This window comes from Paroedura picta, chromosome 2, assembly GCF_049243985.1.
Source record: "Paroedura picta isolate Pp20150507F chromosome 2, Ppicta_v3.0, whole genome shotgun sequence".
NCBI classification, from domain to species: domain Eukaryota; kingdom Metazoa; phylum Chordata; class Lepidosauria; order Squamata; family Gekkonidae; genus Paroedura; species Paroedura picta.
The window spans coordinates 1,628,295-1,644,184 of NC_135370.1; the positions used below are offsets into that span (position 1 = coordinate 1,628,295).

Here is a 15,890-nt window from a genome sequence, read left to right on the forward strand (position 1 = left end):
TGCATTTTGAGTCGGCACTGAATCATTCTTTGTTTCTCAAGATAGAAACAACATCCTCTCTTTGTTTCTTTGGCAGTCCCGTGCCAAGAATCAGAAAATTTGGGACAGCTGAGCGTTCCAGGCGCAAAGCATCTGTTCCCGAGAATAAAATTATGTGCATGAAACACACAATTATTGTTCAGTCAAACACACGCTGGTAGATGATTCCTTTTGTCCTTGGGGATGCCTGAGAAAAAGGGGGAAGGTAGGTAACGTTAATAAGCTGAGAAAACTTCTCCCTAGCATTTAAACATAAATCACAGCAAAGTCAGAAGAGCTTTAGCAGAATTATTTAACCTTTTGTAAGGTAATTGAGATGATTATGTGACATAAGAGATGGCAGATTATATAGCTCTGGTGCGATCGAATATTACTGTCATTATTGCTTGCAGGATGTGTATCCTGGGCAGAGCATCCTTTGCTTAAGAAACATAGCAAATATTATTTTATCGTTGAGCTGAACAGGACACCGTACACTTCTCCCCCAGAGAAAGCCCCGTTTGTAGCTGGTGATGTTGCAACAGGAGCACATAGAGCAGAGGTAGTCAAACCCTCCAGATGTCCATGGACTACAATTCCCATGAGCCCCTGCCAGTGAACATCTGGAGGGCTGCAGTTTGACTACCCCTGGCATAGAGCTTAGTCTGCTGGTTTGTTTTGTCCCCAAGGAGTAATGCTGTCCCCTGCTTTCTGGCTTGCAGCAAGTTTTAAAGAACTAGTTGAATGCATCTTTTCTCAGCACAGACTCAGAAGGGGCCATACAGACCATATAGTCCAACCGCCTGCTTGATGCAGGATCAGCCTTAAGCATCCATAAGTATCTGTCCAGCTGCTGCTTCTAGACCAGGGGTAGTCAAACTACGGCCCTCCAGATGTCCATGGACTACAATTCCCAGGAGCCCCTGCCAGCATTCGCTGGCAGGGGCTCCTGGGAATTGTAGTCCATGGACATCTGGAGGGCTGCAGTTTGACTACCCCTGGTCTAGACTGTCAGTGAAGAGGAGCTCACCACCTCCTTAGGCAGTTGATTCCACTGCTCAGCTACTGTGACTGTGAAATCCCCCCCCCCCAATATCTAGCTAGTACAGTTCTACACGTTTATCCTTTGCTGCTAACAGAAACCACTCCCTGCTCTCCTCCAAGTGGCAACCTTTCAGATACTTAAAGACAGCAGCCATGTTCCTTCTCAACCTCCTCTTCTCCAGGCCGAACATTCCCAAGCCTTTCCTCCTAGGGCTTGGTCCCCAGACCCTGGATAATCCTCATTGTTCTCCTCTGCATCCTCTCCATTTTGCACACCTCCTTTTTGAAGTGAGGCCTCCAGGGTTGCATACAGGACTCCAGGTGGGGTCTGACCAATGTGGTATACTTATGTCCAGTAGATTCAAATGAGTAGCCGTGCTGGCCTGAAGTAGCTACTGGACTCTGATTCCATTATGTCCAGTAGTAATGCCTGTCTGCTTCACTGCTCATGAAGCCCTTTAAGAAAAGGAATCTCCCTGTCCTAACCCAGCCATATTTTCCCATTTCAATAACATCAGCCTGCCTTTAAAAAAAATAAAAAGAGGTTTTGCCTTTTGAACAGTGCTTGGTGCCTTGGCAACCTCAGGGGAAGGCCTCAACCTCTCTGCCTGGTTGTTGGCCTTCCAGAGGAACTGGCTGGCCACTGTGTGAGACAAGAGGCTGGGCTAGATGGATCTCTGGTCTGATCCAGCAGGGCTCTTCTTATGTTCACTGCACCAATTAAATTTGGACTTGCAGATCACCATAACAAAAATGTTGGAAACTGCTATTCTAACAGCCAAATTGGTTGTTTCTGTCCCGACCCCGCGTGGTGGCTCAGGGTATTAAACCAGTAATTCTCTTCCCCTTTAAGCAAAGATTTGTTCTCCCTTGACATTCAGGAGGACGCCTCGGTGGGTGTTTCCCGCCACTTTAACTGGGAGGCAGGACTAATTTTCAACTTCCTGTCCTGCGTGGTGGGAGGCACCCTGCTCCAGTCGTCTTCCTGCCTATCCTGGGAGTAGCAAGTCTGACTGGTCTCTCCCCAATTATTAATGCATAGTGTTAAAATTGAATTCTCTTCCCCTTTAAGCAAAGATTTGTTTCCTTATGTTTGTTAGGATATCACTACTGAAGCAGGATCAGGCCCCATGTCTTTAGCAGTAAGAAGACAGGCTCTATAGAAATCATTGTGTGTTCAGAGGATACATTTTGAACTTGGTTGAGCAACTTGGCTGATGCTCAAATTTTTGGGATAGTTGGATATTGTATGTTCAGAGATTAAAGGGATAATAGAACAAAATCAGAATGATGAAGTGACCTAGTTTTGGGGAACAAAACAGGTAAGCTTTAAGAAATGAGGTCGCTGACTCTTAGATGCAAAGGAGGAAATAGAGCAGAGGGATGTAAGAAACAGCAAGTCGCTTTGCCGATGCTGGGGAAGCCAGAAGTCCCCTTCAGACCTCAGTCTGGTGTGTTGACTGTGGGTTAATAAATGGCAAGGAGCAGACTTCAGTTGCTGAAGGAGGATGATTGAGAAGCACAAACAGGCAAACAGTAATAGTTGGGATCAATAATTTCAAGCCTCCTGCAATGTTAGTATTTACGGACAGCCCACCAAATGATCTGTTTGTTGCTAGAAAGCAGCACATAATTTGGATATAGGGCAAAACATAATTCAGTGTTTGTACATTCCCCCTGTGACAGTTTATTATTATTATTATTATTATTATTATTATTAGATTGTAATAATTTTATTGTGGGAATTAGGGGATTTATTTTATTGTGTGATCTATTTTATTGTAAATCGCCGTGAGCCCAAGGGGAATGGTGGTATATAAGTGCAATACATTATTATTATTATTATTATTATTATTATTATTATTATTATTATTATTATTATTATTATTATTATTATTAGGCTTATTACCCTCCACTCCGGAACCAACACATGGCGGGTTACAACTTGTCCTTATAAAAACCCGATAACCCCATTAAAGGCCAGTAAAACAATTTGGACATAACATACAATAAAATTAGATTCCTAAAAACCAGGGCGGACTTCAACCCCCTACCCCCCAAAAAACATCTATGTAGAGGAATGGGAAGAGGGAGCATAGATGGTCATACTGTTGATGGTCAATAATTTGTCTGTTTTTTGGTTTGATGTACATTACTGAGCACTGAAATTAAAAAAGACCCAGCATTAATATTTTGGAAAAATACATTAAATCAGTTTAAAGTCTAAGCACTTTCAGTACAGTTATCTTCTTCTAAAGGAATTCCCCCTTCCCTCAATGAAATCATGAAGGGGTGGTTTTTCAGGCCATGCCCCAATTTCTAGTGTATATCAAAAAGAAAGAATGTAGTGAAATTCCTTTGAATTCATGGGATCTTAAGATATTTTGATCTTTTACTATTATAGCTCAGGGGAAATGTGTGCTCACTGGGAAGACTAATTATGATGATCTAAGATTTACAGATAATGTGGTCTGGGACTGCATGTATTCCGGTTCATCCGGTCTCGCGTACTGAATTTTTAAAGCATTCTCGGTGGCAAAAAGTGTCAAGCTTGTGGTGGTGCAGCAGGTCCACCTTAAGTTCTTTTCCTCCTTAATAGTGCTCAGAGCCACTTGAATGTTGATGCTTCTGAAAATGGGACTTGGGGTAAATTCTTATTCCAGTGGGCAGTGTATAAATCTTGGGGTGCTTTCAGAATTCAGGCGATTTTAGGTAGCTCCTTCTGTCCACTTGCAGCAAACGTAGAGGGCAGCCATTCGATATTGCACATGCCCATGGGAGGTTAAAAAATCCCAAATTTCTATTTTGGGACCTTAAAGAGGGATACAGCAGTTAGGGATTATACCCAGTGTTTTGGGCTGACAGCAGTGGAGAGAGAGGTACTACTTGACGGGAGGGGTGAGCTCTCGTTTCTGTCCCCTTTCCCATTATCAGCCACACAGAGGCAACTCCCACACACGCCCTCGCAGGAACACAGAGGGTGAAGGGCCTACGTGGACCTAGGCCCCAGTGATACCTTTCTGGGAGGCTGCCCCATTGGAGGCATTGGTGGCTGATGGGAACCGCCAGAGGGGTGGCTGAGAAATCAGCATGATGATGAGGGAGCAGACCTATCCCGTGGACAGCAAATTGATCTTTTAAAAAGTGGAATAGAAATCGCACATAAACACGAAGTCCTGAACCGGTATCCAGAGAGCTGAAAGCCCAAAATCTCCATTACATCTTGGTAATTATGTCTAGATTTAAATTGCTGCAATCCTGATTTTGAATTTCTCTCCCCCCTCTCCCCTTGTTTAGCTGCCCAGAGTGAAGAGACAACGTGTGCTTTTAGGGATCCGTATCAGAACGATCATGGCATTAGTGAAAGTCGGATTTCTCAAGAGAACGGCACTGTTCTGTGTATGAAAGGCAGCACCTGCTATGGTCTCTGGGAGAAAACACGAGAAGGAGAAATACATCTTGTGAAACAAGGTAAAGTTCAGCAATACCTCCTTGGCTAATTGTTCAGTTTGGCAGCATGAAGGCCTTAACATGTATAGCCAGGCACTACTTTCCTTGTTGGCCTTGCTCTGTGTTTTGTTCTTCTCCCTGAAGATAAGTTGGAGCAAAATCTTTCTTTGGGCATTGGGAACCCGTTATGCAAAAGCAGCTGAAACAATACCAGCGTTGCTTTAAAATTAAGAAGAGTAGGTTTTTATACCATACTTTTCTCGACCGTAAGGAATTTCAGTTTGTAATCACCTTCTCCTCCTCTCTCCACAGCAGGCCCCTAGCAAGGCAGGTATGGCTGAGCGAGTTCTGAGAGACTGTCCGAGGTCTCCCAGCAGGCTTCATGGGGAGGGGGAGGAGGAGTGGGGGATCAACTCCAGTTCTCCAAATTAGAGTTTGCCACTCTTGACCACTACCCCACACTGGCTCTCAAAATTAAATGCCTTTCTTGCTGCACATTGTGGTAGTTCGAAGGCTCTGCTGTGTGGATGGATTTGCAGGTGATCATCAGCCCTCAGTTTCATTCACATGGACTAGTTTTGTTGGCCGGAAGAGAAAGCTTTCACTGGGCCGCAGCTGTGTTGGCAGCCTTAGAATTCTTGCTACAGAGATTGCTTCAGTGTGGTTGAATTAGCACTCCTATGCCTGTTTTAATTGCTTACTGGAATGATACATAGCAGTGCTTGTAGTTCAGTCCGTAGAGAAATTACAGAGAAGCCCTGTGCACAAAGGTTTTCTTCAGATTAGTGTATTACCTTTGACCGGATCTTCCAGTGACTATCCAGCTTTCTCAGCAATCTTGACCCCATGAGTTTGTGCATCTTTCACTGTCCTGCAAGAGGTGCAGTAAAGACCCTGATGAGAGGGACTCATTTAGAGGAAGAAAAAGAGTTGGTTCTTATATGCCGCTTCTCTCTACCTGAAGGAATCTCAAAGCGGCTTACAATCACCTTAGAATCATAGAATAATAGAGTTGGAAGGGACCTCATGGGTCATCTAGTCCAACCCCCTGCATTATGCAGGACACTCACATCCCTTTCGCTCATCTACTGTCACCTGCCATCCATTTGAGCCTTCACAGAAACAGCCTCTCTGTCAGATGGCTATCCAGCCTCTGTTTATAAATCTCCAAAGATGGAGAACCGCCTGTTCCACTGAGAAACCACTGTAACTTTCAGGAACTTCTTCCTGATGTTTAGACGGAATTTCTTTTGAATTAATTTCATCCCATTGGTTCTGGTCTGTCCCTCTGGGCCTTCCCTTTCCTCTCCCCACAACAGACACCCTGTGAGGTGGGTGAGGCTGAGAGAGCCCTGAGATTCCTGCTCAGTCAGAACAGCTTTCTCAGTGCCGTGGCGAGCCCAAGGTCACCCAGCTGGTTGCATGTGGTGGAGGAGACGGGAATCAAACCCAGCTCACCAGATTAGAAGTCCGCACTCCTAACCACTACACCAAGCGGGCTGAAAACAAAGAGAAAGGTTCAAGAGTTGTCTGTGATAGCTGTGTCTGAAACTCATGTTAATCCGTTTCATGCTCTTCTTTTTCCAGGCTGCTGGTCTCACATCGGAGATCCCCATGACTGTCACTCGGAAGAGTGCATAGTAACCACCACCCCGTCTTTAGTTCAGAATGGGACTTACCGATTTTGCTGCTGCAGCACCGACTTGTGCAATGTCAACTTCACGGAGAACTTCCCACCGGATCCTACTGATGGAACGCCTCTCAGTGAGTCGGACCTTCATAATCCTGATGGAAGAATAAATCTGAGAAAGCTTTGATTGGTGCCAGTCCAACCTATCATCTGAGTTTTATATGAGAAATTAAAGGACTGTCATGTTCTGCTAACCTGTGAATTCTGTCAGGTTATATACTTTTTCTTGTCCTACAAAGAATGGAGGTATCTTTTGTTAATCACAGAATCATAGTGTTGGAAGGGACCTCCAGGGCCACCTCGTAAACCCCCCTGCACAATGCAGGGACTCAGAACTACCTGCCCACCCACAAGGACCCCAATTTCATGCCCAAGTGATTCCCCCCACACACACCACCAAATATCCCCGGAATCCAGCCTGGCCTGAATATGATCCAGTATCATATTTGGTTGTGCTCAGATGAGACTGATTCTTTAAACCAGGGGTAGTCCAACTGCGGCCCTCCAGATGTTGATGGACTACAATTCCCATGAGCTCCCACCAGTGAATGCTGGCAGGGGCTCATGGGAATTGTAGTCCATTGACATCTGGAGGGCTGCAGTTGGACTACTTCTGCTTTAAACAGTCCCTGTTGCACAAGGAAACACAAATTGTAATTGCATCCCTGTACCCAAGAGATTGCAATTTGGATTTCTAGAGCACTTTGGATTTTAGTGCATTCTGCCTTTTCTTGATAACATGTAATTATGCAGGCCGTTTGTAGCATGCAGTGCTTTGATATGGGCTACACAGAAAACATATTTTAAAACTAAAAAGAGGGAATTTTCCTTGTTGGCTCTTAGTTTTACAAGTGGCTCTAGAGGCTGCTTTACAGTTAATTTGCCTTAGTAAGACAATGACCCACAGGTTCTTTAATAAGAGTCTTTTGGAAAAGCACAGGAGAAAATTAAGTTAAATCTTTGTGATGATGCCCGTAATGTCATGTCAGTCTCATGTTTCAGATGTAATGCTAAGCAGCACTGTGGTTTGGCCATGATGAGAACAAGCCTGGGGAGTCTTCTCTGTCCCCCTTGGTCATGCCAGTCCAGTTAAATACTTACTTGTTTTAGATAACTAGCAACTCCAGAGGTAGTCAAACTGCAGCCCTCCAGGTGTCCATGGACTACAATTACCATGAGCCCCTGCCAGCGACTACCCTTCCTTCCTTCCTTCCTTCCTTCCTTCCTTCCTTCCTTCCTTCCTTCCTTCCTTCCTTCCTTCCTTCCTTCCTTCCTTCCTCCCTCCCTCCCTCCCTCCCTCCCTCCCTTCCTTCCTTCCTCACCATCCAGTCCCTGCTGACTTGTGTCAACCCCGTAGGTTTTGCAAGGCAAGAGTCGTTCAAGGGTGGTTTAACATTCATTGCCTTTGCATACTGACCCTGGATTTCTTTGGTGGTCTCCCCATCCAAATACTACCCAGGACTAACCATGCTCAGCTTCCAACATCTGTCAAGATCAGGCTAGCTTGGGCTATCCAGGTCAGGGCAAAACATAACAGATCAACAAACCACAAACAGTAAAACCAGTAAAAACATAATTCAGACTTGTAAAACATCCAGTGAAGAGAGGGGAAAACTCCTTAGGGGATCTGGATTTGTAACAAGTCTACTCTGAGAACGTAAGAGTTCAGTTGAAGAGCTTCAATACTCAGATGGATTGATGAACCCATTCTTGCGAATTCTGCTTTGACTCTAGAGTAACTAATTGTTACTATATAGTAAGTATAGCCATGAGTGTCTGTCTTCACCTTGGCTGGGATGCTGGCAGAACCTCTCCCTTCAAAAGCGGGATCTAGTCATCCAGACCGCTGATGAACTCTGTATGGGGAACTGATTTATCACAGAGGCTAAGGGACTGAAGCTGCATTCAGACATCACATTAAGGTATACTTCGACTTCAGTTTAGTGCAATGGGCACAAACACAGCTTATTTGTCATACCTGCATGATTTCCTTGACCTCCTTTCCCTGTCTTTTCACATGGAGTGCTTAACTTTAAATTGGTTTCCCCCACTGGCTGGGCTTCTATGCCAATTAAAATTCCAGCATGTGGGAAAGCAAGCAAACCAATTAACCTGAGTTCCTACATTCACACTATAGGGAATTTGTTTCCCCCCCCACATGCTGCTGAAGATGGGAAAGAAGAGTTACGGGGGTGTGTAGGTTGGACAGATAAACTACATTTGTGTCTATTGCAGCAAATTGTAGGCTAGTTACAATTTGGCCTGATGCCTGAGTGCCATGGAATGGAAGTCCTTAGATTAATTCATGCCTTTGTCATGAATTCACTAAGAGGCCTTGGTCAAGTTATTCCATCATACTTATCAACTGTTAGAATTGCTATTCTACAAGCAGCCTCTTAGCATCATAGAGTGGAGGCAGGGTGTCCAGATTTTTCCCTGCTGATATCAACACATTATCATCATCATCATCATCCCAACTTCCTCCTGTGACTGAAGGCAAGTTACATATAAAAGTATTCCCATAAAACCCAACCCTAAAACAGCATTAATCCAAAAATTACTAAGACAACAAGATCTCTCTTACCTCCCGCAGACATCTGACAAGGGGTACACTAGACATTTATCTATTATTACATTTGTATACCGCCCTCCTCTAAGTCTCATTATTATAGCAAAGTTGGAGGGAGACCCATTGATCTTGCTAACCTGGTCTCAGCCATAGACTTGGCAGAAGAGCTCTGTTTTACAGGCCCTGCAGAACTTGCCAGCTCCGTCAGGGCCCTCAGCTCTCCCAGGATAAAATTGAAAGGGTACAGAGGAGAGCAACGAGGATGATCTGTGGCCAAGGGACCAAGCCCTATGAAGATAGGTTGAGGGACTTGGGAATGTTCAGCCTGGAGAAAAGGAGGTTGAGAGGGGACATGATAGCCCTCTTTAAGTATCTGAAAGGTTGTCACTTGGAGGAGGGCAGGATGCAGTTCCCGTTGGCTGCAGAGGAAAGGACATGTAGTAATGGGTTTAAACTACAAGTACAACGATATAGGCTAGATATCAGGGGGAAAAAATTCACGGTCAGAGTAGTTCAGCAGTGGAATAGGCTGCCTAAGGAGGTGGTGAATTCCCCTTCACTGGCAGTCTTCAAGCAAAGGTTGGATACACACTTTTCTTGGATGCTTTAGGATGCTTAGGGCTGATCCTGCGTAGAGCAGGGGGTTGGACTAGATGGCCTGTATGGCCCCTTCCAACTCTATGATTCTATGATTCTATGACTTCAGTAGGGTTTTTGGTCCCTCTGGCAACTGGCGGGGGATGGGGGGGAATTATGAGTAGAAAGGGGAAGGCCTAGGCATGGCATAGGAAATGTCATCATCATATTAGTGACATCTGGACAATGCTCTAATGCTTGGGCAAATACTGTGATAAAACTGACTTCTGCCATAGAGTTTTTGCCAAATATGAGAGCATTGCCCAGATGTTGCAAGTGTGATTATGTCACTTCCTGTGTAGTGCTGGCCACAAGGCCTAGCTAGGTCTTCTCCTTTCTCCTGGTAAGTGCCCCTTACTGGGCAGCTGATTGGCATCTGGGGGTAGGACCTGATGGCAGGAGACCCCCACCTCCACCAAGGGGTCTGGCAATCCTAACCAGATGTGATTTATCCCATCACATCCTAATTGATAGAAATGAGGTTGGATATATATGGATATAGTACCTTATAGTACCTTAAAATAACTAATTAAAATATAACAAATACAAGAACTTGCACATCACTGTCACAGAGCAAAGTGAGGAGACTTTAGCACAGCTAGCACTCATTCCTAATTGTTTGAAAAAGTAACATTATGTCATTGGCTTAATGTGGAAGGGGCCATAACTCAGAGGCAGAGCATCTGTTTGGCACGCTGAAGGTCCCAGGCTCAACCCCCGGCATCTCCAGGGGAAAGGACAGGTGATAGGAGGGACCTCACTTGAGACTTTGGAGATGTGCTGCTGGTCTTTGTAAGCAGTATTGACCTTGATGGATCAGTGGTCTGATTTCAGTGTACAGCAGCTTCGTGTGTGTAAGGAAAGTTTTTGTGCTTATCACTGACTAAGCCGCAGGCACTGTCCCCTTCTGCCTGCTCATACCATGTGACCACATTCAGCACAGTGGTCACAACTGCAGTTGATGTGTCAGCTGGAGGGAAGGGAAATGTATGGTCTCCATTAATTAAATATTGTGCTTAGAATTCAGAAGGAAGAAAATATTGCAGAAAAGATTAGCCTTACCTTAACTTCTTAGGCTTCTACTCTAAAATAAAATATCATTTATTTCGCTAAAAAATCATCATCTCAAAATGTCCCAGGGGTTTCACTTGGAAGACTTTAGCTTCTCTTGTGGCTGCATTAATTTTCCATAGCATTTCAATACTTAACCTCCATAATTTCAAAGAACTTTTGTCCCCCAGAGATCTCCATAACTCACGCTGCACTGTGCCCTTCCGGGTATGTCTCTTCCTTGTATATCTGCAAATAATATTTTAAACATATAAATAAAAGGAACATTGCTTAGTTGCTATAGAAACTGAGACATTTAGTAGGCCTGAGCACTTTCGCTAGCTGTGTTTTCTGTTAGAAATGGCATAGTGATGTCTGATTGTTTGTTTTCTCTAGGAAAGCCGGTATCTATTATTAGAATGTGTGGGGATACATTTTTTAATGTAGAGTTGGTGATTATTTGCATCTGATGTTCTTAGAGGTCCCTTAATTAGATCCCCCTGTGTTGCATTCCTTTATTTAACCCTAAAGCATACAGATGCTTCCAGCAGCCTTTCGGGCCCATTTGAGATAAGAGCAATGAATTACGTGATCTTGCCAATCCGTTCACGTTTTGCACATACACAAAACTGGCACCTTGTGCAAATTAATTACTGAGATGATTTAAGCAGTGCCGTGTCGTTTCTTGGAAGCGTCTTTTTAAAAGGAAAAGAACGACCATTCGTAACTAATTACATCTCTTGGCGGTCTCGGTGGGCTTGGAGCTTAACCCTGTCTCCTGCCTGCATCAGCGATGTACTCAAGAGGTGTACCAAAAATAAATAATGCCCAGAGACAGGAGCAAGCCTTTAAAGCCTGATTGCAGACAGTGTCTGTGCCCAGGACAGCTTGAAGGCTAAAGCGTATGGGCATACTTTAATTCTGCATGAATGTGCTCCCATCTGTGGGTTACAACAGTGGGCATTGTGGGGGCAGTTCAGCAGAGGGTGCCACTCATGTGGAAGACATTTGACAGCCATCTGGATTTTTAAATTAATTTTTGACAAAATTCTAGAGGGCTTCCATGTTCATCTGCTCACCTCAAAACAGCTGAAGGAGCCCTGGGGCACCTTTTGGCCTTCCATTCACAGCTGACCTGTGGTGACTCCATGGGGTGTTCAAGCAAGAGACATTGAGGGGAGCCATTGCCTGCCCCTGCACCTCGACCCTGGACTTCCTTGGTCCAAATACCGTCTAGGGCAAGCCCTGCTTAGCTCAGGCTGGGCACCTTCAGAGGCTAACAAATGACTTGTGTTTCTTTGAAGCCCTCGGCCACCTATCTGAACTGTGTACCAGCGGCAGAAAACTAGAAGGTGTTATGAAAGAACAGGATCTGATAATCCCGTGCCATTTTGCCACACTTAGATTTCAAGCCCACATGTTTTGCTCTGGAATTCCAAGGCCACAGCTGTGAGAAGTCAAAACATCTGCTTCTGTTTTCAGCCCATGGCTGGATTGCCAAACCGCTGTGTCAATGGCAGGGCAGGCTGCAAAGTACTTCTCTTTGAATGAGGCGGAAAACCTGCAGTTCTAGAACAAAGCATGAATGGAGGCTACTCCTGAACTGGAAAGAAAAATTCTTCTAAGAATGTGGATTTAACTAGAAATGGAAAGGTTCAGATACAATTTCAGCTTCTATCATCCCCACTAGTTGCAAACTTGTGAACCTGCCATGTGCAGCTATGATGGGGAAAAGGATTTCATATGGGTGAAAATCCTCTCTCTGAATGCAAATGTGAACGGGAATGTTGGCTGCATTCATTTTAGGAGTCACGGTGGACTAGAAGCCGGTTCAGCCCCCCACCCCACCCCATTTCTCTGGGACAGATATTTTGTGTGTGCTTTTTAAAAGTCGAGTAATCCTTAAATCCCCTTTCTGAAGAAGGCTGTAAAAAGAGGGGGGGGGGAGCTGAGGCTGCTGCATTGAACCAAGCCCTTCCTCGGCCAGCAGCATGGCAGAGTTTCTGTCTTTGACACAGACCCAGACAAAGGCTGAGTGTCGCAGGGAAGCAGACGGCACGCCTCTAGTCAGCGCCCCGGCCTGGCTCCAGGATTTGTAAACAGACACATCCCAGGCTCCAGTGAGGCAGACGGCGGCTCTCCCTCTGATCCGCATGAAGGAAGCGCCTGCTCCAACAAGCCCGGCCATCGTGTATGAGCACACACGAGCTGTTTAAAGTTTCCAGACCTGCTTTGCTGTGAATCCTGGAGCAGGTTTAACTGCTAGGAGGAGCACAGCGTGTGCTTTATGTACGTGAAAGACCGAGCAGATTAAACACACAGAGTTTTTGTTTTTTGATTTCTCATAGGTTATAAAAATCCATATGTTCTTAGGAAGGTTAATGGTGGCTGACTCGTTCAGGCAAAGCAGATCCCAAATTTAAGCATTCCAGATCTATTTGGAAAACAAAGGGACGTCATGTTGTATGTCTTACAACATATATTCATGGCGTGAAGCTCCATCTCCTACACCAAGAGCCAGCTTGGTGTAGTGGTTAGGAGTGTGGACTTCTAATCTGGTGAGCCGGGTTTGATTCCCCACTCCTCCTCCACATGCAGCCAGCTGGGTGACCTTGGGCTTGCCACAGCACTGAGAAAACTGCTCTGACCAAGCAGGAATCTCAGGGCTCTCTCAGCCTCACCCACCTCACAGGGTGTCTGTTGTGGGGAGAGGAAAGGGAAGGCAAATGTAAGCCGCTTTGGGGTAGAGAAAAGCGGCATAGAAGAACCAACTCTTCTCTTCTTCAGTAATATCATGGCTCTCTCAGCCTCCCCTCCCTTACAGGGTATCCGTTGTGGGGAAGGAAAGGTGATTGGAAGCTACTTTGAGACTCCTTCAGGTAGAGAAAAGTGGCATATAAGAACCAACTCTTCTTCTTCTTAATTAGCTGCAACATCAACAAAAAGGGAGAAGAGAAAGACAAAAGCCATTTGGGGAGAGGGGCAAGATATAAATGAAGTCAATTGATCCTTGTTCGAAAAGTTCAAAAATGCTCACCAGGATGAGGCCAGAGTGTGCAGATTTTCCCCAGTTTAGTGTCAGTGAACATTTCAGGTAGGGCCTGGTGCAAAAATTGAAGCAAGACCACTTGGGAGAAATGCCATCTCAGCTTTGAAGTCCCTTCTTGTGGCTTTCCTCTTCTGTAATGGAGGACAAGTGAGCAGGAAGGAGGGAGGTGCGTAGGGGGAATCCAGCACTTGGAGCACAGATCTGGTTCCAGTCTTAGAAGTTCCACTTTAGGGCGCTGGCAGGGGCAAAGACTACTTCTGTGGCTGACTTACCCCTGAAACTCCTTTGGGTAGGACATTCCAAAAGATGGCTGGGAGGCACATGAGACAACAATCCTGCCTGAAGTTGTGCAAATCAGTGTCCTGGTTGGGAAACGCCTGGGAAACCTATTTAAGCAGCCTTGATCTTCATGATGGAACAAGGACAGGGCATCAGGGTAATGCATAATAACAACAATGGTCCTTTGAGCATGTACCAAATACTCCATTCGGGGCACGTGTCTCCCCCCCCCCCATGCAAAGAGTTGTAACTTTGGATTTGTGATAGGCGGCTGAGGAACTTCCCCGTAAGAAGCAGTGTGTGTGGATTTGATTTCACAATCAGGGCATAGCCTACTGTCTTTGACACAGACCCAGACCCCGGGGCTTGGTCTGGTCATTTATTTTCCAGTGCCAGTGTGCCTCATGCGTATGTTGTGTTTGGCTTGCTTTTGTGTGTTGTTCCTGTGACGCTGTTGGAATCTGGAGCTGGGTGTTCTTAAAGTGCATTATTAATTCTCACTTTCTGCCTTTGGCACCCTTAAAGCCTGTTTTCCTTTGCCCTGACCCAGCCTAAACCGCACCCTGTCTAAGGGTACCTATTTTAATCTGGGAAATCTTGGAAGGATGTGTTGTTGCCAAGTGATCGTAATGACCATTTTGCTACCATTCTCCCCAACAGTTGCATCAGCAGGAAATTCCATTACTCAGACCTCGTGGAGCTAGGAAAAGGGCACTCAGATAAGAAATGGTACCCGACAGCCTTCTGAAATTGCCCAGCAATGGGCAGATTATGCAATGACGAAATTCTCTTCTTCCAGCATTTGCCACATTTTATACAACAGTGTTTAAGATATTTTGAACCAAAGGACTTTTTGTGTTGATTCCAGAGTAGCACTTTCCTTCCTTGTAAGAATATACCAGAATGCGAAATCCACATGGATTTTACAGGAAACATCTGTGATCAGGAATTTAGCATTCTGCTTGCAAGACCTTTCTGAGAAATCCATTTATAGATGCTGCATTGTGATTGTTAGGTTTTTAATGAGTGCTTTTTTCTTTTTTCTGTGATAAGAAAAGTTACAATGGAACAGGTCCATTATCATTTGGGCAACAGCTCTCACATTTGGTGTACTGATAGAAAGCAAAGGTTAGAGTAAATGGATAATTCTCACAATGGAGAGCAAGTAGTAGGGAGCCCCCTGGGGATCTGGAATCAGGACTGGTGCTATTTAATTTGTTCATAAGTTATCTGCAATTGGAGGTGATCAATAAAGCGGTCAGATCTATGGATGGTATCAAATTATTGATTAGCAGTTCACAGGCACTTCCTCCAAACTGCCCTGCGAGCTCGCCTCAAGATTTCACTTCTCCCCTGTTTGGGCAATGGGTGCATGTTAGCCTGTCCATGGAGTCTTACGGATCCAGCTGGATTACGGAATGTTTTGCGGGACCCGATGCCTCCTGGTGATTTGTTGACAGCGCTGGTGGAGGACTGGCACTCCTGCCTTTTGACAGCTATAGACAAGGTTGCCCCTAGTTGTCCTCTCCGCTCTTACCTCAAGCAAGCTCCATGGTACGCCAGGGAGCTCCAGGAAAGGAAGAGGGAAGTAAAACGACTTAAACGCGTGTGGTGGAAAACGTGCAATGAAGCGGCAAGAACATCCTATTGCACGCTTATGAGGGCGTATGAGATGGCAGTGAAAATGGCAAAATGCAATTTATTTGCCACGGAAATTGTATCCACAAGCTGTCACCCAGCACAATTGTTTAAGGTAGTTTGGTCTCTTACCGCTCTTGAGGCACCAAAAGTTTAGTAAATCGGATTAGCAAACTTTTTCACAGATGAAGTCTTGTTGCTCTGCCAGGACCTTCCCACCACAGTTGATACAGGTGGGGAACTGGAAGCCTTTGGAAGCTATGTTTGATGGATTCAGATGACTTTCATTAACTGAAGTGGACAAATTGCTGAGGTCTGTGAGGGCAACCACCTGTCCCCTAGATCCCTGTTCGTCTTGGCTGCTCAAGGAGAGCAGCCAGTGGGTAGGAGGCCCACTCAAGGATATTATCAGTCTCTCCCGGTTTACTGGAGAGTTTCCTGAGGCGCTGAAGGAGGCAGTGGGGCGT

The 15,890-nt window shown here is 45.3% G+C and overlaps 1 protein-coding gene across 2 annotated transcripts in view; it reads left to right on the plus strand.

Annotated features, from left to right (window-relative positions):
- Nucleotides 1-15,890, plus strand: part of BMPR2 (bone morphogenetic protein receptor type 2) — a 118,618-nt gene that overhangs the window by 55,088 nt on the left and 47,640 nt on the right. For both annotated transcript variants that reach the window (XM_077319208.1, XM_077319207.1), the window contains exons 2-3: nt 4,360-4,533; nt 6,100-6,276. In XM_077319208.1, coding sequence (XP_077175323.1) covers nt 4,360-4,533; nt 6,100-6,276 — 351 coding nt within the window. The remainder of the gene's footprint in view (nt 1-4,359; nt 4,534-6,099; nt 6,277-15,890) is intronic.